At 39.9% G+C, this 21,611-nt stretch overlaps 1 protein-coding gene across 1 annotated transcript in view; it reads left to right on the forward strand.

Moving 5' to 3' along the window:
- Positions 1 to 18,954, forward strand: part of ZNRF2 (zinc and ring finger 2) — a 52,405-nt gene extending 33,451 nt beyond the window's left edge. The window contains exons 3-4 of the mRNA XM_074150754.1: positions 17,996 to 18,101; positions 18,877 to 18,954. Of these exons, the coding sequence (XP_074006855.1) occupies positions 17,996 to 18,101; positions 18,877 to 18,934 (164 nt within the window). The 3' untranslated portion in view covers positions 18,935 to 18,954. The remainder of the gene's footprint in view (positions 1 to 17,995; positions 18,102 to 18,876) is intronic.
- The last annotated feature ends 2,657 nt before the right edge of the window (positions 18,955 to 21,611 follow it).

Below are 21,611 nucleotides of genomic sequence, written 5' to 3' on the forward strand. Positions count from 1 at the left end.
TCTATTTTCTGTGGAACTTTGTTCTCTTAAACTACTTGTGGTACTCACGCATGAACCAATATCTAGGCGTTTTGATACCAATGCTGGTTAAATGAATGGAATTTTGCAAAAACATTGTGGTGTTTGGTGTTACTGTCTTAAATAGCCTTGCTTTTTTTAGCAATTAAAAACTCCCTTCATACTGGTACTTGCTGAGGTGCTGAGAAGCCAGAATAGGTCCCATGCGCTGGTTAGCCACAGGTTGCTAAAAAACAGTTTTATGAAGAAAGTGGGTTACTTGCTAGTTGACTTTTAAAAAAAAAAAACCAACAACAAAACAAAATACATCCCACTGCTAAAATACTATATAGCCATACCTATTCCTTTGAGCTTCTCCAAACTGTTAAATGAGGCTCCTTCCATCATCCATCTTGTTCAAGTTTACCAGGGTGAGTGATGCGAGGAACCCATTTAGGGACTACTCTGTGCAAGATGTTGCTTACAAGGTAGCCCTGTGTTTTTGGTCAGTCAGGGGCATTTACTTGAGTAACATTCAGTGCTTTGGAAGCAACTTGCCTTTAACTCCCTGCTGATGATTAGACCTATCTGGTAAAGTGTAGGTTTTGAATATAATTACTGTTCTTTTTGTGTTGTTACAGTATTGATGCTTTTTTTCACTAGAAGATGTTTTATAAAAATTGAGGAGACACAGGAGAGACGTGTCTTTAAGGGTACTTAGTTTTAGATGCTTTGCAGCAAATGCAACGAATTCTTCTTGAAGAAACCTTGCAGTTGTTTCTGAAGTAATTCTGTTTTTCATTTTAAAATTCCTTTGTTTGTTTCTCAGAACACTTTGTAAGACTTAGTTGTTGTTATTATTATTATTATTAAAGGGCCCCTCTGAGAGCAGGGACTGGAGCCTGGCACCTGGCCAGATGGGGAAGCCAGTGACCCTGGAGAGCTGGGGAGAGCCAGTCAGCTCACTAGACTGGTTGGCTGGCTCGGCGAGCCGGCCTGTCCTCTTTCAAAAGTTTTGATTGAATTAGCACATTCCTGTGGAATATTTTGGGTTTCATCAAGTCAGCACTTTGTGTTGGAACGCTGTTCTACTGGAAACTTTTGGAAGCGGGTCTCCTTAAAGCCTCTTGCTCAGGGGTGGTGCTGCTTTGACATCAGTGCTGCTTTCACTCAGACCACTCTGCATTTAATTCAGATATGGCAACGGGTCTGATTATTGCCCAGCATATTCATTGAGGTTCATTTTAAGGGAAAAAGCTTTTGCTAATGTAATTTCAGAGGGCGAGAATGTTGAGACATCCAGTGCATGAGCTGTTGGAGGTTTTTCTTTACTCAAGGTAACTACTTTGCAATTATTCTTTTAAAATTAAAATAAGTGAATTTTTGAGCCCTGTCACAGTGAAAAAAGAGTAGAGAATCAAACATCTCAGATAGCAGGGAATACATGTATAATTTTGTATTTAAAGTTTATTCAGCTCTGTTTTGAATGGAGGGAGTAGTATGTGGAAAGACTATTATATAGACAGCATATTGAAAATTTAAGGTAGCTGTACTATGAGGAAAACATGTATGAAACCCAACGTGCTTTTTCTGTCTGGCAATGTTCTTTGTCTTATGGGGCATTTGAATCTGATGCCGTGCACGGCTAGCCAAATAGTCCCGTGCTGTCTCACCGAATTCAAAATTATTTGGGCCACAACAGTGCAACTGATTCGATTCACAAGGATACAAAGCAGGGTTTTATCACGAGGATTCAAATACACTGTTTATTCTAAATCAATTTAAGGTATTGGTTTAAGTTTTGTCTTCTGAGGAAAGAGAAATGCTGGTACTGCCACATGCTGAGGCCTGCATGCGAGTGAGTGTCAGAATCCTGAGCTGGAATCTCTGTGAGCAATAATCCTGCTAGAGGAGTTGTCAACATCTGAATTACAGCCGTAACATAATGCATTTTGATCAAAAGTAGAGACTTGAATGTTGCCATGAGTCACCTAAAGGACTAAATAAAAATATTTTGGAAACATTCTTTGTGGCTGGGACCGACCTAATTTTTTCTAACACAAATTATAAGCTTTGTTCATTGGTGGCTGTTTCAACACCTTTGGGGCAAGCTACTTTTGCCAGAACTTACTCAGTGTGTATTCCTCATTAGAAGGGAAGAAAAATAGTGCACCTTAACCTAACGTTTGGATGACCAAGATATAGGATTGTGGTAGTTCCGGCCCCTGCAGCGACTTGATTTCCTTGGTCACTTCTGTGCACAAAAAAAGGGGGAGTATTTTACTCAGCAGGGCTGATGCTGTCAACTGTTTTGACTGATGCATTCAAAACTTCAGTCTGGAATGAAAAGAACAGCTAACTTCAAGTTCACTTCTCTGCCACTGTTCCTGAGATCATACCCTAAAAGACTTTGCAAAAGGGCATCTTGCCAGCCTGCCTGGAAAAGCTTAAGCCTTCCTCCTTGTCCTCATCCTTTAATAGGACTAGACCTTCAGCAAAGCAGTACAAAATAATAGTAGGGCAAATCAGTTCTTTCATTCCACTTTATCTAAGGTCCAAAATTCTCTATAGAATTTCTCAATTCTTCCACTTTTTGAGTTTAACAAGATTCTTGGCTAATAGTTTCTAGCTTCTTGCTCTGCCATAGATGGTTGTGTGCTGTTCTCTGGGGTGCTGGGGAGGGAGAAGACCATACTTTATAAGGTAGTTTAACAAGACATGTAAACAGACATTTATCCTGTGCTTGCAGTTAAAATAGTGACATTTACTCTTGTTTTGATCTGTGTACTCAGGCACATCCTCCAGAGTACGTAGGAGGTTCATTCAGTTTCCTGATGCTTTAAAACTGTTTTCTTCAGTAGTTCTTGAAAATAATTAAAACCGTTAAACATCTGTTGAACTTTGAGAGAGCGTTACTGTAGTAAATGAAGTTTTAATCTCAGACATTTGCACCGCTGTTATTCTGTGAATTCGTATAATATCAGCTCAGACTTCTCATAGCTTGTCTTGTAAATCACTGTTACAATTCTAAGGAGGGAAATTGTGTTGGAAGAACTTGATTACAATATATTGATTAGTTTATATTTTCTCCCTTTGGGAATTGTTGGCAACATTTGCACAAGGAGGAAACTTTGACTGGTGTTCACCAGTGTAGGCTGTGGATAAGCTACTGGTCCAAACTAGACTGCCAAGAGGAACAGTGGCAAACTCTAAGTCTTCCTCCCTTTTATTCAGTAAGGCTTTATTTCCTTCCAACCGTCCTGAATCTCTCCTTCAACAGTTTTTGGTATCTCACAGAAGAGCATCGCTGCAAAAGCAGCCTGGTACAGTTCAGGTTTGTTAGAAGAGAGGTTATTCATTTTAAAGAGTAATGCTGACAAATGTCACTAAATAAAACCACACTCAAGTTCAAGGGGTAGGACCTGCTTCGGTGACCCCATTTCAGCCTCAGTCAGTGGATGAATTGAGTCAGTCTGTGACAGCGTGGAGTTGCTTTTAGAGGCTGCAGTCTCTTATCTTTCCTCCACACCCACAAACTGTCAACCCTTTGCTACAGAGTCATAAAAGCAAGCTGTGTATTTCTAATGGTGTGGCTGTGAAGAAAGCTCCTGAAATGGGAACATAATGTAACTGAGAGGGAAGTGCTTTGAATGTCCAGAACAGCAGTTCCCAGAACTCAGACTACCCCTTTTATCTTGGTAAAATAATAATATGAGAGGTTTAGTGGTGGTGGCTGAGGGATCAACATTGCTTATTATTTTACCCTTCACGTAAAGGGAAGGGAGGTGTGTATTTGTAAAGTAGCTATGACAGCTCCTTTTCATGGTGCAGGTTGGGGATGATCAATAGATTATGCTAAATTTTCTTGCTATAGTGAAGTAAAGTTGACATGTTTGCATCCTGCTGAGGAGGACACACTGCAGACATCACATCCATTCATATCTTAAACTTTTCTCTGATTTGCTATGAATGGGACTGACAATTCTAATGAATCTTTGGGGAGAAGGGTATTTGGTGTGTGGTTCTCTACATACTTTCCCTTGAGCCAGGCCTAAATTTGCTAGACTGAACTTCCTGTGACAGAGCTATCACTAATCACTCCTGGCCAAAATAGCTGCAGTGTCATCTCATGCTTAAGTCAGCTCTTGAGAGAGGGACAACAAAATTTTTTTCTTGGTACATTGGAACTGCCTTTTATAAATGCGTACGTGTGCCACAGGAATATTTTATATGCAGCAGTGGTTAAATACAGTAAAGCTTTTGACAGCTGTAGAACAAGCCTGCTTGTTTCTGAAAGAAATGGAGAAACCAGGGTCATTCATGTGCTGAATAGCTCAAGTTGTTTCTTTTCTTTAGAAGCTACTCCTAACCTCAGATATCGCCGTTGTCTTGCTTTGGTACTGACAGCGCTGCTGAAGTCAAATGACAATTCTTGTCCTAGAAAATTACAGATACACCTGTGAACCAGTGCCGCAAAGAACACCTGGGGGTGACGCGAGGAGCGATTCAGATCAGGTTAGAAGAGGAGCCGATATATTGTGCTGGATGTCATTGTGCTTCTCTTATATAATGGCAGCGCAGTGCTGCATGCGGGAGACAGCTAAGGGAGGGTTTTGTTCGCTCGGTAGCAAACGCTGGCTGTGCTGTGACTCCTCATCACGTGATGCGGGCAGACAGGAGCTACCTTCCATGTCTTACACTTAATCAGTCTTTAGCTTGGAGAGGTCATTCGGAGGATGTCATAAATCGTGTCTGCAACTGCTGCAGTCTTGTGACTACTGGGAATTTAGCTTCAGGGGAAATAACGTTCCTAGTTTTGTATTGGTAATTCTGCAGTCTTTAAAGCTGATACCTTTTAAACCTTGAGATTTTACTTGTTTGTTAGCAGCAAACTGACTTATTTTTTGTAGTTGCTCTGTGAAAACAAAACCCTTGAAAATACACACCTTTTCCTAATCTTAGTGAATAGGTTTCATTGGCTGGATTTTGGAATAAAAATACTTGAAAACTTTAGGTTATTAAAAATAAATGCCAAATTCCATCTCACTGAGTGATCTGTGTAGGAATTTCGTGGTATTTCCTTCCCTAAATTCCTCACTGTTTTGCAGGAACTAGAACAGTTTATTTGCAAATGAGGATTTTTTTACTATAGAAATAGAAAAGAGTAAGAGGCACTCCTTGCTTAGAAACTACCCCGGGGGCAGATCAATTGAAAGAATAGCCTGAAATGTTATTTGTAACTTTTTTTTCTCTTCAGATTAAAATCTTGCTTTAAAACCTGCTACCCTTTGGTTATTTAAATAGTCTTGTGCCTTCTGAGTTGCAGACTCAACCCTTCAACAGCAAAAGAAGTCAGTCCAGCTTTTTCAGGGGGTTTCAGTGGTAGAAGAAGCCTAACTCTTCAGAACTAAGCTGGGTGAAAATGCTGTTAATGTGATAGGGTACTCCTGCTTCTAAACTGGGGTTTGTTATCATGGCTTACGCAGGAGAAAAGATTACCAGTTTTTAGTATTTTTAACAAAATCCCATGATTCTAGAACAGGCTGTAAGTTTCCTATGGACAGGAATGACATTGATTATATACTGACATAGGTACAAAATACTAGACTTGTCCTGGAGGAACCTCCTTGCTCCACGAAGTTTGTGGAGCTTTGTCCCACGTGGCTACAGATTTGTTCAGCTGCAGAAATAACCCCAAGTTCTAACACACAGCTGAAACACAAAAGACTTCACTATTGCTAGATTTAATGCTGAGCTATGTTAACACTTACGAAGCCTTGTTAAAGTTTCCTCATAAAAACCTCAGATAACTTCCATTTTAACCCTGCACTAATAACTGTCTGATTTCAAGCCATATCAAATTTTCTTTGTTTTGACCATGTTCCTCATCCCCTCCTTTCTTGTGCAAAGTTTAATTACTTAGTCTTCATGTATAACATTAGGTATTGGGTAGCCTTCATGTAGCTAAGCAATAATTTAGTATTCAATGATAATTTTTAGCCCATAAGTAATATTTATTTATTTGAGATGGAAAGATGAGGGAGGAGTTGTTTGGTTGACACTTCCCCTTCCCAGTTCCAAGGAAGTCTGTTTCAGTCTGTGGCTTTATTAGTTGAAACACCTTGTTGTCATAGTGATGTCCAATAGTAGTGATAGCCTGTAGATTTAAAAAATAAGGATAAAAATAAAACTTTAATATGGTTGTAGGAATATACTGCCAGATTATGTGCATAAAACTTTGAACAAATACTGGATAATTATATGGGGACTCTTTTTTTAACATATCTCCCATGTTAATATTTTTGTATTATCATTTATGAATGATCATGATTGCTGAATACTATTGAAAATATGTGGGTGTCTTTTATTTGACTAAATTGCTAGGATCTAGAAATTGATGCTGTTTGCTTTTAAGTATAAAGGGAGGTTGTTTGTTTTGTTTTTTTTTCCTCTTGAAATTAAAGATCCACATACTCAGTATCTTACTGGGATAGTAAAAACTTGTAGGTACCTGTTAGCACCAGAAATACTGTATCTCTATTGCTTGTTGTAATGAATTATAATACTGGATTATGGCTTAGTGTAGAGCAGAAAAATTGAGATAACTTTGAAAACTCCGACTCAAGGTTTGATGTTATCAGAACTTTTGCATTCAGACATGTTTTGCATTCCATCTATATCGCAAGGATAATTGCATTTAAAATAGGAATAGCTTGTAAAAAGCAGTCTGTCTGCTGTGAACAGAAAAGACAGACAAGTCAAAATTATGCAGTGATTTATATCCCTGACCTGTGTATGCACGTCAACACCAGACGTTCAATTTTAACTTGGAGAAGACTGATCTTGAGCCTGCTGGGAAAAGCACCCTGTAGGCCTAGCACCTGGCACTGGGGTTAATAAGCCAGACTTTATGCACACTGAGTTTTGGCACCACTGTTTTCATTGTGTGTTGCTCAGTAAAGCCTTGTATCTTCCCTAAGAATAGCGTCTTAGTCAGACACACCTGTTTTTTTCCCCTTCTCCTGTTTTGAGCTTAGGCCCATAGTTTCATCTTTCGTGCCATCTTCCTTAGCGTTCCCTATGCATTAATTTTGCATCAGATCAAACCAAGCTTCTCTGGAAGCTTGCAAAGAAATGAGTCAGGTATTTGGCCAATGATAAAAGACTGGAAAAAAGACTTGGCAAAACCCATTGTGCTCAGGGCACCTGTAGGAAGCCTGGAATAGGAACTTGAAAAAGGACAAAGTGAACAGAACTCTGAATCAAATCCTACATCCAACTTCAAAACAAGTCACCATTAAAGAAGCCTATTTTGCCCTGTGTAATAGGCTAGCTATCTGCATCTGAGCTTCCTCTGTTCATTCCCTTTCTGCCTCTGCTCTTCAAGGACACCATTCCCATACCCTTTCCTTCCGTGAAGGTTTCTAATGTGCCTGCTTCGCCTGCATAGTGTTAGATGAGTTCTTATAGATTTCATTAGGCCAGCAGGTCCCCATCACACTCACAATTTCTTACAGACTATTACTGGAATGAAACTTCTTAATTGAAAATCATTACAAAGCAATTTCTTTGGCTTCTGACTGTAATTTCAGCAACACTGAATGGTTGAACCCTTTCCATTTGGAGATAGTCTTCTGCAATCATTTTGGTCCCCTTTCGTGTTGGGGATAAAATAAGCTTAGTCACTTGAAAAAGCTGCCAAAGCACGAGGGATTTCCTAGCCTCAGTGGGATCCTTTTGTACAGTCACATCAACATCTTGCTTTTGCGAAATCTTTTCAAACTTCGATCTGACCTTCAGCTTGATCAGAGACAACCATCTTCTGTTTTAGCAACTCTGCCGCATCCATGCTTTGCTTTACTTTCCCAGTCTTTGTCAACGCTTGGCAATAGTAACCAGTCTTGATTTGGCAAAGTTGCCCATTTTAATAGACTTACAGCATCATAGCTAGCTCTTCCTTCTGACCAAAAAGCTATTTGAAAAGAACTGTCTCTGCACAGTATATGAAAGGAATTCTTCACCCTCTTCCTAACCACAGTGATACCTTTTCCTCATTAAATGGTTAAATTAGATTCCCAAGTGATTTATTACCAGAAGAAGCTTCTGTAGATAAATACTCTTGGGGCTTTATGCCTGGTTGGTTGTGGTGGAGTTTTTTTTGTTTTGTTTTTATTTTGGTTTTTTTTTACCTTTGGTAAAAGAAGTAATTTGCTACACAAGGCAAGCTGCACCTCAGGCCTTTTTCAGATTTCTTGAATATGCGCCTCTTGGTGACAAGACTTAACTTTCTGCCCATTGCTCTGGGGGATACCATGTGGTTCAGCCACCTTTGGACTGGATCTCTGGGTTATGATCTCAAGTTCTCAACAGGCCTCAACTGATTTTGCGTCTATCATAGCAGTTTCTTAGTGCTGGTACAGATTGACAGGTACATATAAGTAGCCCTTAAATATTTTGCTTGGATTTACTTCTCAAAGATAAGAAGCATTGTTTAGCAAAGAACAAAAGTGATAGAAAATCTGCATACATGGATCCCATATTGATATTCTTTCTTGCCCACTTCTATAAGTTTCCCTCCAGCTCCCTGTGAGAAACAATCCTCTCTTAGCTGCAGCAGACTCTGTCAGCAATACATGCTGGTTGCCCCTGGCCATTTACTCAACCTCTCCTTCTTTTGTAGCATATTTGTGGTGTAAGATTCTCTTTGATGGTAAACTCAGCCTTGAGAAGTGTAAATCATTTTTACCCGATGAAGCCGAGGAGGAGGTATTCCTCAAGTGATAGTTGCTTACACTGTTTCATAAGGAGTGTTATTTTGCTGCTGTTTGTTTTCTTGTGGGTTTGCCCCTTTACATGCTACTTTTGATTTAACTGCTGACATTCAAGATTAATATCCCATAACCTGAGAGGTCAGGTAATATTGGTTAAAACCCGAGAAAGCAGCCTAAAGGCAGCTTCCTTGTTCCATGCGATGGAATAAGTAGCTTTTGTTTTAGACGGTATGTGCTGGGGTACACTATTCATGATGGAGTTGCACAGTAGGGCACTAGTTTGGTACTGCTGCATTCAAGCCTTTTTTACCCAGTTGCCTCCTGATGAGTCAATATTTAGAAGTATTTTCATCTTCCAAGAATAGTTTCTGAAGGGAGGGGAGGAAGCCTTGGGACAAACACAGCATCCCAAGGAAACACTATTCAAGACCAAGTTACCCCTTGGGTCATTCAAAGCACAAATATACATCACTTCAGTTGGAATGGGGACTTAGTACAGGATGGGTAAGGCTGACACAAAGTCTCTTTACATCATGTGCTGGAGGAAAAGACTGTTTATTTGTGGTTTGTTTGTGAACAGGTGCAGATCTTTGGTCCATATCTAGACTAAAATTTGACAGTTTAAGGACACGGCACTTATAAATGTGGTGAATGGAACTTATCTTTAGAAGTCAGTGCAACAGGAGAAAGTTGTTTAGCTATCTTGAGATGATTTAACATTCAAGGGCATCTCAAACTGCATGCAGACTGATTAAACAGAAGTTGGAAAGACTGTAGCTTATGTAGGAGTTTCAGAGTCAATCAGATAATTGTTATCGAGAGCAAATCTTGAATCGCTGTGGAAATGCGTTGTCACTCTGCCAATAAATCAGGACAGGAGCACAAGAGGTTTCATGTCCAATTGGGTTGATAAATTTCATCTTGCATGAGTATCTATTTCACCCCAAAGCTTTCTACCAGAAGCATAAATACAGACTGAGAAGGCTGGTATGCTGGTCATGGTAGCGTAGGAGTGGCTGTGGATGTTGTTGCTCAGAAGTGAGGAGCTTTATATCTCCTTGGCCTTTTTTCCAAGCCTAGCTTTTCATTGGGAGTCCTGGGGTGCAAACTTGACTTTGTCTATGAGCAAGATATCTTGATTGGACACTATATGAAAGCTGTGTTATTTAAATTTGGGATTTAAATTTTTTTCCAGAACTATATCTTGTATTGACACCATGTATCTTAAAGTTGCAGATTAGATTTCCATTGAGGCCATTGAAACAAACCTCTTTACAAAAGAACTGTTTCCCTAAGTGCACAAATCCCTCTCCCCTCTATATTATTTAGTTTGCCTATTTGGAGTTGTGTCCGGGTAGCTAGGACTATACAGGCTTTTATACTCATCCTGCTCCCTAAAATGTATTTCTATTGCTACTATTTCAGTTTTTATCTTTATTCAAAAAAAAAAGTGAATATTTTTTCTCTACCATACACCTGATTGTTATCTGTCTGAACAGGAAGCTTCTAGCTGTTTCTCAGAATTAGCTTCTGAAAGTTGAGAATGTCCCACAAAAATCTAAATCCAGTTCTTCAAATGTTGGGTTAACTGAGAAACAATGAAAGCTCTGCAGCCACCTCCCTCTAGCTCAGCATGGTGTTGCCATAAAAGTATTGCAACTTAGCCCTTATTCTGCAAATATTTCTCTTGTTTTCTTGTGCAACTTTCATTTTGTTTTCAGTGCTCCCTTCCCTTTACCTTTGTGTTTTAAGAGGAGGGAGCACCAAAGACTGTAGGCAATGTTTGTGCAGGAAGTCTTTTGTGATGGGTATCTGTTTGTATATTGATGCCTTAGTCTTGGACCAATACTGAGCAAGGTGAGAGGGAAAGGGAAACCAAGAATAATGCTTAGACTTTGAATAGGAAATTGTAGTGGGCTGCTGTGCTGTTGCAAGGGGTGAAGGGTGAGATGCCAAACACACATGCACGCTCCCCTTACTTACCCCCCCAAATTCATCAAACGCTTTGTTAGTAGTTGAGGAAGTGTCACATCTGTTGTAGCTGTTCAGTTTGCTTGGGAGAGGTTATGGTTTTGTGTAGTGTGGTGGGGGAAGGTGTTTTTAGATTGCCTAAGTTCTAGGTATTACCGTGCAAGTCGAGCAGTGGTATTTGGGGTTATTGTGCCTGTTAGAAGTGCACAAAAAGTTACGACATGTGCTTGTTTGATTAGCATACAGATGTTGGTTTTTTCAGCAGTATAAAAGGGAATTTGGATTAAAGTTAGTCAGGAGAGCTGAATTATGAATTTCCACATGCTCAACTTTCTGGTATTGTGAATCCTGAAAACTACTTAGCTGTGGTTCGAGTAAAAACACTAGATGTTAAAAATATTCCCTCTTCCATCTGATCTGGAGGAGGTTGCTTGTATTAGAGCAATAAGAAATTTATCTGGTCAGGAACCCACTGCTTCTTCAGAAGATGTGTCCTACTCTGAGGGCAGTGCACGTTTTGCTTCTGGCTGTGAAGGTGCAGTCTTTGTAAGTGAACAAAGTTAATGGATTTAGCTCTGCCTTGCTCAATCTGCTGACAGACCCTGTAGCTTGGAGAGCTCTGAGTGGCAAAATAAGCATCTTCTGCAGTGACAACTGAATGATCTTTCTCCTGCTATTGAGTGCTCTGAGTGCTAAAGAATCGACTCTCCTTCAGAGTGTCTTTCTGCCTCAATTTTTGAGCAGCAGTGGAGAACTGACCTGGTCATCCAAGAATAATCCCTAGCTGGAGCATGCTGACGAGGATGTTCCTTTTGTGGCAGCCAGAATACTGAAAAACAACAGGTAGAATGCCAAAGAAACTGCTTGCCCTCCTAGTGCTTAGGATGGATTAGAAGGGAAAGCGTTTGCTTGCAGCCAGTACCAGGTTGCAAAAACAGTTTTCTGAGCTACATGAGAGAAGCACATAGAATCATAGAATGGTTGAGGCTGGAAGGGACCTTAAAGATCATTTAGTTCCATCCCCCCTGCCATGGGCAGGGACAGCTCCCACTAGACCAGGTTGCTCAAAGCCCCATCCAGCCTGGTCTTGAACACACACACAGGGATGGAGCATCCACAGCTTCTCTGGGCAACCTGTTCCAGTGTCTCACCACCTTCACAGTAAAGAATTTCTTCTTAATAATCTAATCTAAATCTCCCCTCTTTCAGTTTAAAACCTTTACCCCTCATCCTATCACTACACTCCCTGATAAAGAGTCCCTCCCCCTCTCTCCTGTACGCCCCTTTTAGGTACTGAAAGGCTGCTCTGAGGTCTTCCCGGAGCCTTCTCTTCTCCAGGCTGAACAACCCCAACTCCCTCAGCCTGTCCTTGTAGCATAGGTATTCCATCCCTCTGATCATCTTCCTGCCCCTCCTCTAGACCCATTCCAATAGGTCCATGTCCTTCCTGTTCTGAGGTCTCCAGAGATGGACACAGTACTCCAGGTGGGGTCTCGCCAGAGCACAGTAGAGGGTAGAATCACCTCCCTTGACCTGCTGGCCACACTTCTTCAGATGCAGCCCAGGATGTGGTTGGCTTTCTGGGCTGCCAGCGCACATTTGTCAGCTCATGTTGAGCCTCTCATCCACCAACACTCCAAAGTCCTTCTCCTCAAGGCTGTTCTCTATCCATTCTCCACCCAACCTGTATTTGTGCCTGGGATTGACGTGACCCAGGTGCAGGACTTTGCACTTGGCTTGGTTGAACTTCATGAGGTTTGCATGGGTCCACCTCTTAAGCCTGTCCAGGTCCCTCTGGATGGCATCCCTTCCCTCCAGTGTGTCAACCATGCCACGCAGCTTGGTGTCATCGACAAACTTGCTGAGGGTGCACGCTATCCCACTGTCCACATGTCCGACAAAGATGTTAAACAGCACTGGTCCCAGTACTGACCCCTGAGGAATGCCAATTGTCACTGATTTCCACTTGGACATTGAGCTGTTGACCGCAACCCTTTGAGTGCGGCCATCCAGCTAGTTCCTTATCCACTGAGTGGTCCATCCATCAAATGCATGCCTTTCCAATTTAGAGACCAGGATGTCAGGCAGGACAGTGTTAAAATCATCCTGTATAATGGTCCCTTTTCTTTCTGTTCCAGTGTCTACTTCTTCCAAGGTTATTATCCCCAAATAAGTAGGCTGCCCATATTATTCATATCAGATAGTGGCTAATAATGTTAATCTCTTCCTCCTTTCTCCAGTGCCTTCATAATGCAACAGTAAATGAAATGAGATAATGGGGGGGGTAGGAGGCGTGGTAGAAAAAGTAGGTCTAAAGCAAATGATATTTTGGAGAAAATGGGTGCAAAGAGAAGGAAAGCATAGCTGGAAAGGAATGGAGAGGAAAAAAACAGATGCAACAGAAGCTGGAAAGATTTAGTAAATCAAGTCAGTAACATTTAATAAGAGTATGCTAATCACATCCACACTTACTTGCTTGCTACTGAATAGTTACCCATGGAAAGTGCAGGTCCTTCTGGTCTACTTGTTTTTTTTAACACTGCAAGGAAAAACTTTGGGTCATCCCAGAAGGTGATATCAGTAAAAGTGTAGAATAAATTCTGTGGTGTGGATGAATTCATGCTATACGTGTGAAGAAATGTATTTGCTTCCAGATGTCAAGAGCTTGATGTCCTCCATTTAAAAACAAGCAAAGACAGTCTCTAGCACTTAACTGAGAGGTTTTAGTAATCAGCAACAAAAGTGAATGAATCTTGAACAGATATATAGAAATGTATGCTATTTAATGAAGTTTCATCTTTTTTTAAATTTTTTTAATTTATTAAATTTTTTTTTTAATCTCTTACGGCTCTTGTTTAACTAATTTTAGTGCGGGTAAGATACTGTTCAGAAGGTATGTTCCAATAAGTTTCAGTCATATCCCTGAAAGGGTGCACTTTGCGTCGTTCTTCACTGTTAAGCTAGCTGGGGTGGCGGCTTCCACAGACATTTAAGCTTTTAAGTTTTGGAAAAAATACAAATATTTTAAAAAATTGTCATACTGGATTAGATCAAAGGTCTTTCTAACTTGGTGTTCCATTTCCAGTGAATGCCTAGAGAGAAATAAAATACTGTAGCTGTAAAGTGGTATCTCCCCAAATACGATCACAGTCCCCATGATTTGTGACTTGGGGTTTCCTGAGTCTAGGGCTGTATCTATCTGTGTTTTAAAAAGAAAACCAAAAAACAGTAGCATAAATTTTAATGACTTAATCCATAAAATATGTATTGCATGTGCTTTTGCAGTCCTCAGTTTAAAGACAGACTATTTCATTTCACACTATTTCAAGCAGTGCCACCTATTTTGCTATAAATGCAGGAGTGGAGTAAAATTTATTTTTCAGCAAAGATAAAAGAATTTTAGGAGGCAAAATTACTGACAACCAGAAGTTAAAACAGTAACAGTATTAACCAGGGATAGAGGAGAGGAGGAAGTACTTGAGCGGGCACAGGAGGGAAATACTATGGTTTTTTTGCCAGATTTCATCTTTGACACCAGTCTTTGGCTGGTGAGTACTTGTTCAAATAGCTGGGAAGGTGGAGGAGTGTTTACCTCCTCTTTGGTGCAAGGCAGATGGATGCGGGGGTGTGGTGAGTGTTTGTGTATATACCCAGGTGTGGGCGAAATGGAAAAATGTGGCCTCTGCTTATTTCCTCTTCCCACTTCCATTTAGGTAATACACTTGTATAAATGTTTTAATCATAACATTGATGAAATCTCAAACTGTTCTTTTTTTCTTTCTTTCTTTTTTTTTTTTAAGAGAAAAAGAATAATATATATCTGCTGAATCACTCCGCTGCAGGAAAATATGAAACAAAAAAAAAAATTGTTCAGACTGCAGTGGTTCTGTACAAAATGATTTACACATTTTTCCATAAAAGAGACATTTAAAAGTTAGTGTTAAATGGCCCTTAAACTGACTTCCATCTGGTGCAAGCCAGCGTTGGTACAGGGGAGTGCTGTATGAAACAAAAACAGAACAAATTCTGACCAGATCCAAGTCTAACAGGTTTTTTTCACCCCTTTTTCTTTATCTGGGATTGACGATCCGAATTACCTAAAATGGTCAAAAGGGAGTCAGACCCAAAGTGTCGTAGGTTCTTGAAGGATTTGGTTTTGCTGTCATCATTCTACATGTGTAATCAATTATGAGCATAATTACACAGGCTTGGAGTCTGTTAACGTGCAATGACAAGTTGCACACGGGCATTTATAGCAGTTGGGTATTTTGTACTAATTCCTTCAGAATTTACACTTTCTTCTTGCACGAGAGCCTGGTAGGACTCGTAGGGTTAACACAAGAAGTAGGGAATGCCAACCCCTTGTTATTTCAGAGGAAGAAGAGCATAACCAATTGTCTTCTGCAGGGGTGGCAGAACTCCACCAGATTTCTGAGGCCCTGTCCATGCCAGCCATCATCAGTGTTCACACCAGCTCCCTCTGGCATGACTAGGCAAAGCCGGTGCATGCCCAGCGGCTCATCCCGATGGAAAAGCTTGGGGTCAAGCCAGGAGGAGTGGCAAGCTGTTTGCCTGGGTCTTGTGCAGTGGGGCCAGTGCTGGCAAGAGAGAGAGGCTGATGCCAGTTGGGGAGAGTGCGGGAAGAAAAGGAGTCTCAGACACTTACACCAGGGCTGGTGGGAGATACAAATGTTTAAATTGGCATCTTGCCCTAATGTTGGCCAAAAGGTGCAGAACCTTGTTAAATCGCTCAGCGGGAGTTCAGGCCCAAGCGTTGAACAGTCTGGAGTGAGCATGATAAGCCAGACATGTACAATAGAAAATGATGTGAAAGCAGTTCACAGGAATGTTTTCTTTTATAAACTGTATTTTTATTGGACAGCTTTTTAATTTTTGTCATCAAAACTGAATGCTTCCCTTAGCATTTAGTGCTGAGGGAGGAAGGCTGCAGATTAATTCACTGGAGGTATCTTAGTGTCATTTTGGTTTGGGTACCAGCTGCTGATCTGATAAGGTGACTCCATGGAAAAAAATACATTTATTAAGTATGCCCTGTGTATATGATACATGCTTCAATTATAATGGCTCTTCTTCCTGCAACCTAACTGTGGGAAGAGAGTCGACCTGCTCATAGAACTTTTGGCAAAGTACTTGTGTGAAGAGGCGGTCTAGGAGGGCAGTGTCTGAGAGCCTCAGTTTGTACTTCTATAGCAGGACAATACTGTCTGGAGAGTCTTTGCCTCCTGGTGTCAGATACGAAAGTATCGTTTTATATTAAAAAAAACCCCAGACACTCTCAAGGAAGTATTTATCTGTAGCACCCTCTTCTGGCAAGTTCATAGTGTGAGGATTTTTAGCTCTTAAGATCTTTTGTATTGTTTTAAATTGCTTTCTCTCTTAGGTACCTCTAACGTTCTTGGAAGCTTATAGCTTCTGATGGAACGACAGAAGCGATTCTTAATTTGATGCTTCCCAATGATATTACCAGGTGTAAAATACTTTTTTTATCATTATTATTATTATTATTTTCTTTATTGTGGTAGGTGTGTATTGTTTATTAAATTGTTTTGAATATTTTTCTTTATAACAGTTCACCTCGTATTACATGTTCTTCGCATATACTCACGAATATGTCATATATGTGGCATTATACAGTATTTTTAGCATAACCAATGAATATAGCAGAGACTGAAATAAGCACCGTTTTAGAAACCCAAGCACCTCAAGACAGCTTGCTGTCATTCTAAGGGAAACAAAGTAGGCCTAATTTTATTTGACTTTTCCCTGCAATGATAGCTTTTTAGTTGTCTGCTTGTCATTTTGTGTGTGTTTGGAATGCTGTAGTGATGAGTACTGGAGCCACCGGGGAGAATAATTTAGAGCTGGTGGTTTCTCAGTCGTACTTGGGAACCATGCTCTCCATAAACAGTCCCTTTCCCATGAAACTGGAAATTTGAAAACATGGGCTTTACTTTGCCGAATGTGCACCTCTCTGATCTGGCAGAGAGTGCCAGCTTGGTTGCTCTGGGGTCCCTTGCCGGGAGTGTTCTGTGCACTATGTGAGGTTGTGTCTAACTGGGACTTTAACCTGCTTCTGGCAAATGGGGCCTTACGTGGTCTCCTGTTTTGCTTTGTACTAAGACTGAATTCTGCACCCCATGTCCTGGCCAAGAGAAATGTCCAAGAGAGGAGGTTTTTGTTAAAAATAATAAATTTTCCCAGAAACTTCTGTGTGAAAGCCAACTCTTGTGCATTCCTGGTAACTTACTTTCTCCTCATTTGTTACGGGACTTAGTAATGCTGCAAAAAAATCAGTATGTCCAGGAATTTAGGGTCATTGGAGCCATACAGCACTGATCTTTCCCTGATGGATGACTCCCATACCTATTGCCAACAGTTGCATACTTACATTGAGGAATAGGTGGATGGGATGTGGTAGAACGTGCTGACATGGCAAGACAAGGAGGTTGAAGGTATGAAATAGGAGTTCCAAAAAGGTTGGTAAAAGAAAGCTAGGTGTATAGAAGAGAGATGAGTAGGAGAGTAGTAAAAGTGAATGGTAGGCTAGGTGTTTAGAAGTTAAGAAGATCTTTAAAGCGAATGATAGGCTAGGTGTTTGGAAGTTTAAAAAGATCTTTATCTAGTTAATTACCTGCATTGTCCTGTCCGAGAAATGTTAGTATGTTCAGGTTTGAACTTAACCTCCACAGTGAAAGCTGAGCATGGGGAAGAGGGGACAGCTAGGAAAAACCTATCCAGTGTGAATCCTCAAAGCCCTAGAGGCATTAGGTACCATTTGTATGAAGAACCCAGTTTCTCCAATCGTTATCTCTCAGGGTCAGCAGGACGTGTCTGCTGCCGCTGTATGGTTTAGAGCACAGGTTTCCGAGGTCAGATCAGAGCAGCCTCTGCAGTGGGCTATGGATCTGCTGGGAGAGTATAAACTCCAAAGGGTTACTGGATATTGATTATGGCTACCCCACTTCTCCATATGGGCATCTTCCTATAGGACTTCATTTTGAGCTATGGCTGTGTTTAGCCAAGAAGCTGAATCATAACCATGTTTTAATTTGAGCTGTTAAGATGTCTCCCATCAGGAATCTTCAGTCAGCTGGTGTGTGACTGATCCTCACCTTGACGTGACTTTCTGCAGGACTAGAAGTATCTTCTGTAGCTGTCCTTGATGTTCTGAATAAAGAACATTTTGATCGTAATAGTCTGCTTTTTAACTGTTTAACTTTGTGCTTTTTCTTCAGAGGATGTGCTGAGTAAAGATGCTGGGGAGTGTGCAATATGCCTGGAAGAGCTGCAGCAAGGAGATACTATAGCACGGCTGCCTTGCCTCTGCATATATCATAAAGGGCAAGTATTCCTCAGGACACATATAAAATTCCAGAAGGTTGCATTTATTGCGTAACTCCTCTAAGGGGTGCTTAAAGGAGCACTAAAACTTAGTCACTTTTTACATTTAAGAGAACAATAACAAAGAAACAACAACAGCAGGAACCCTAAAGATGTTTTTAAAAATGACATCTTTTTGCCTCTCCACCAATGCATTTGAAGTCAGTTTTCCCTGCTATAGTCTTCTTGGGTTGTATGAAAAGCCCATAGAGAAAAAAGGCAAAATCACCTGTATGGGGAAGGAGCGCACATCAGAGCTATGGAGCTTATGTTGTGCCTACCTACATAATAGAAGTTGTGTCAAATGCTAATAGACTTGGAGGGGAAAAGGGAAACGCTTTTTAAATCTGTTTTGTATTTGTTTTTACAAGTGTCTGTAACTGCAGGAAGTAAAATGTTAGCAAATGGTACAATCAAGATGATAGTGTTAATAGTGAAGTAACCTGTGTATAAAAGCTGGATAGTAATTTGTAAAATGCTTCCTCAGAAAATTTTAACACTTAAGATATTTAGTTGTTCACCAGTGTTTAATATCCAAATATTATTGTTTGGGGTTATTACATTTTTCAATGAGTCTTGAAATACGTGTCTATATACCTATACTTCTTTATATAATATGAAATCCTACTATTCATTGAAATTAGGAGAAAACAATTTACATTCCTACCTTACTGCTAAATGTTACTGAGAGATTCATTCATGTCAATTGTTTTCATTTTTGTCTTGCATCCAACAGCTGCATAGATGAATGGTTTGAAGTAAATAGATCTTGCCCTGAGCATCCATCTGATTAAGACAAGATTCATGTTTTTAGGTAATACTTATTTTTAGATGCATACATTTCAACAGTAAATATCTCTATTATCTGAAATAACTCCTTATGCTTTTTTTTTTTTTTAATTTGGGAATTTGCTACTGTGTCTCAGAACTGCAATATTAATCTGTAAGTATTGACGTCTATTGCAATATGTAAAAGGTTTCTGCATCCTTATATGGCATGGTCTGAAATGATGTGTTCCAGTTTCAGTTCTGGAAAGTGGCAAGTCAGTGCCAATAAAGCTTTAGCATTAACTTCTAAAGAGTATTTTTTCCATGGAAATGAAACAAAATTAAAATAATACAATTGTGTAATTTTGGATTGTTCCGTGAGTACTGGCGTTTATTTCTGACCAAAAGCTTTTGGAATCATATGAAGAAGTTGAAACTAGGTATTTTCAAAACCACTTTCATGTTAATGCATTCCAGAATGTTTAAAATATATAAATAAACAAAAATATTAACATGTTTCTGTCCATCCCTTCTCAGAGGTTCACTTTTTTCCATCTTATGTCTTATGATTTCTGATCTACAGTTGGTGTCAAAGGTTTAAAGGATAGGTTTATTCTTTTAGTTGACTAGTTTGAAAACTTCATCTTGTATTAAACTACTACCCCTAAGCATTGCTAAACACACCAACAATCATCGTAATTCTTAAAAAGTTGAGATATCTGAAATTCTGGCTGGTAGCTGAGGGTTTGATTTTGTTGTTCTGATGGAAATTAAAACAAAATAAATCTGAAGACATCGTCATTGGTGTTTATTTGTTTCATCTTGCTTAATGTGCCTGTGTTGCAGGTCACATTGCAGCGCTGTGGTTGTTGCAAGGGTAGCAGGGAGAACCTGAAGGAAGGTATCCTGCTTACAGGGATAATGGTTTTAACCTCAGAGCAGCGTTAGCCAAAATTAATAAATAAAGATGTTTCCTTTATTGCCCCCAACAACTGAATTGTGGAAGAAGCCCACCTGCTGTCTAGGAATATGTTTCTCTCTGTTGTGCTTATGGGTGTCTAACCTCATGTTAAATCCAATTTGCGCCTTCTCAGAGCAGGGATGGTGATAATTGGGGGTTTAAGGAGAAGGGGAAGGAAAACACAGTGGTTGTGTTCACGCTGTTTGAGTGTGTTATAAACGGAAATAGCTGAAATGATGGTACTTTTGTCTTCTGCTTTTTCAACAGCTGCTTCCACTGATCAGAAAACGTAAATGTGAGGTTCCTGTGCTGAACACAGCGTGCCTGGCTTGAGACTTACAGTTCTTTGTGACTGAAAAAGGCAAAGATGGACAGTGACATGGAAAAAGCGTTGCAGACACCGGTTACTTGCCAGTAGTGCTCGGTATACCAAACACTCATGCGAAGGACACACAGGGATTTTGAAAATGCTGCACATTCTGTAACAATCGACTCCCCACAGACGTTACTGACACTTTTTTGTATCGAAGGCCAAAGTTCCTAATTTCAGCCTAACTTCTGGTTCTGTGAAGAAGCGAGTTATTGGGCATGTTTCCTACCGCCTCGAGTGGAAGCGGAGACGTTCGATACGTGCTGTCTGAGACCCTTGCAGGAGGATGGCCCCCGTTTTGAGTGGGAACGTTTTCACCTTCTCGTTGGCTGAAGGAAGAGTAAATGGCAAACTAAATATAATCTAACAGTGTGACCTTAATTTACTGAATTCACGCCTGTTTTATGTTCTTCACTTTTTTTCAAGGACAGAAAACAAACTTCTCTGCATAGGAATACTATATTTCAAAACTTTGTAACTAAACCTTTGTCACAATGCAGTTCCAAAGAGTAAAACCAAGACAGGTAACTAATTTATATTGATCAAGCTATAGGGATTGTTGAAATCTGCACACTGTATTGCTATTTAAGTAACTAAAACTTCTCTTTTACTGCTTGTGAGTAAAAACAACAACAAAAAAATGCAGCAAAGCAAAATCTTACAGCTATGCAACTTTTTTTTAAATAGGAAAAAAAAAAAGAAGAATTACCAGTTTTAAGTGCTGCCAGTTAAGGTAATTTGTTTAACGGGTATTTTTTTAAAAATGTTTCAGGTAATTATTTTATTGTACTACTCTCATCTCCAGGCTGCCTCCTGAGGTGTAAATGAATAATTGCAAATATGGGCATAGCAAGAGGTTTTTATAGGCACGGGTGAGATAACATCGAGGTGGGATTTGTGTTTAATTTTTAAACACTTATGTGCAAGTTTTTGTTCCCTCGTTTGAATGGGTTTTTTTGATGGCAGGATCTGTAGTACTTTACATCTAAATCCTTGGTCTCTTCATGTGCAGACCAGCATTTGACAGTGTGGTTTGTTGTTTTAAAAAAATGCACCTGCATTTGTTTAATTTATTATTATTTTACTGTATTATATTGGTATAACCAGGGCTCCATGAAACACAGGATGTCTCTGGAGAGGTACACCAAGTAAAACTGTGGATGAGTTTTAGTTCCCATAAAGTATCACAGTTCAAAAAAAAAAAAAAAAGACAGGGAAAAAAAGACAATAAACTGGAGCAGTTATCAGGGCTTAGAAGCGTACTTTTTATATCAAGAATTATTAGTTTCTGAATTTCACAGTACAGGGAAGTTATGAATATTTATTAGCGACAGCATTTTTAGTGGATTTCAATAGTTAAATTGCACAACAC

This window comes from Numenius arquata, chromosome 7 (assembly GCF_964106895.1).
Source record: "Numenius arquata chromosome 7, bNumArq3.hap1.1, whole genome shotgun sequence".
NCBI classification, from domain to species: Eukaryota; Metazoa; Chordata; class Aves; order Charadriiformes; family Scolopacidae; genus Numenius; species Numenius arquata.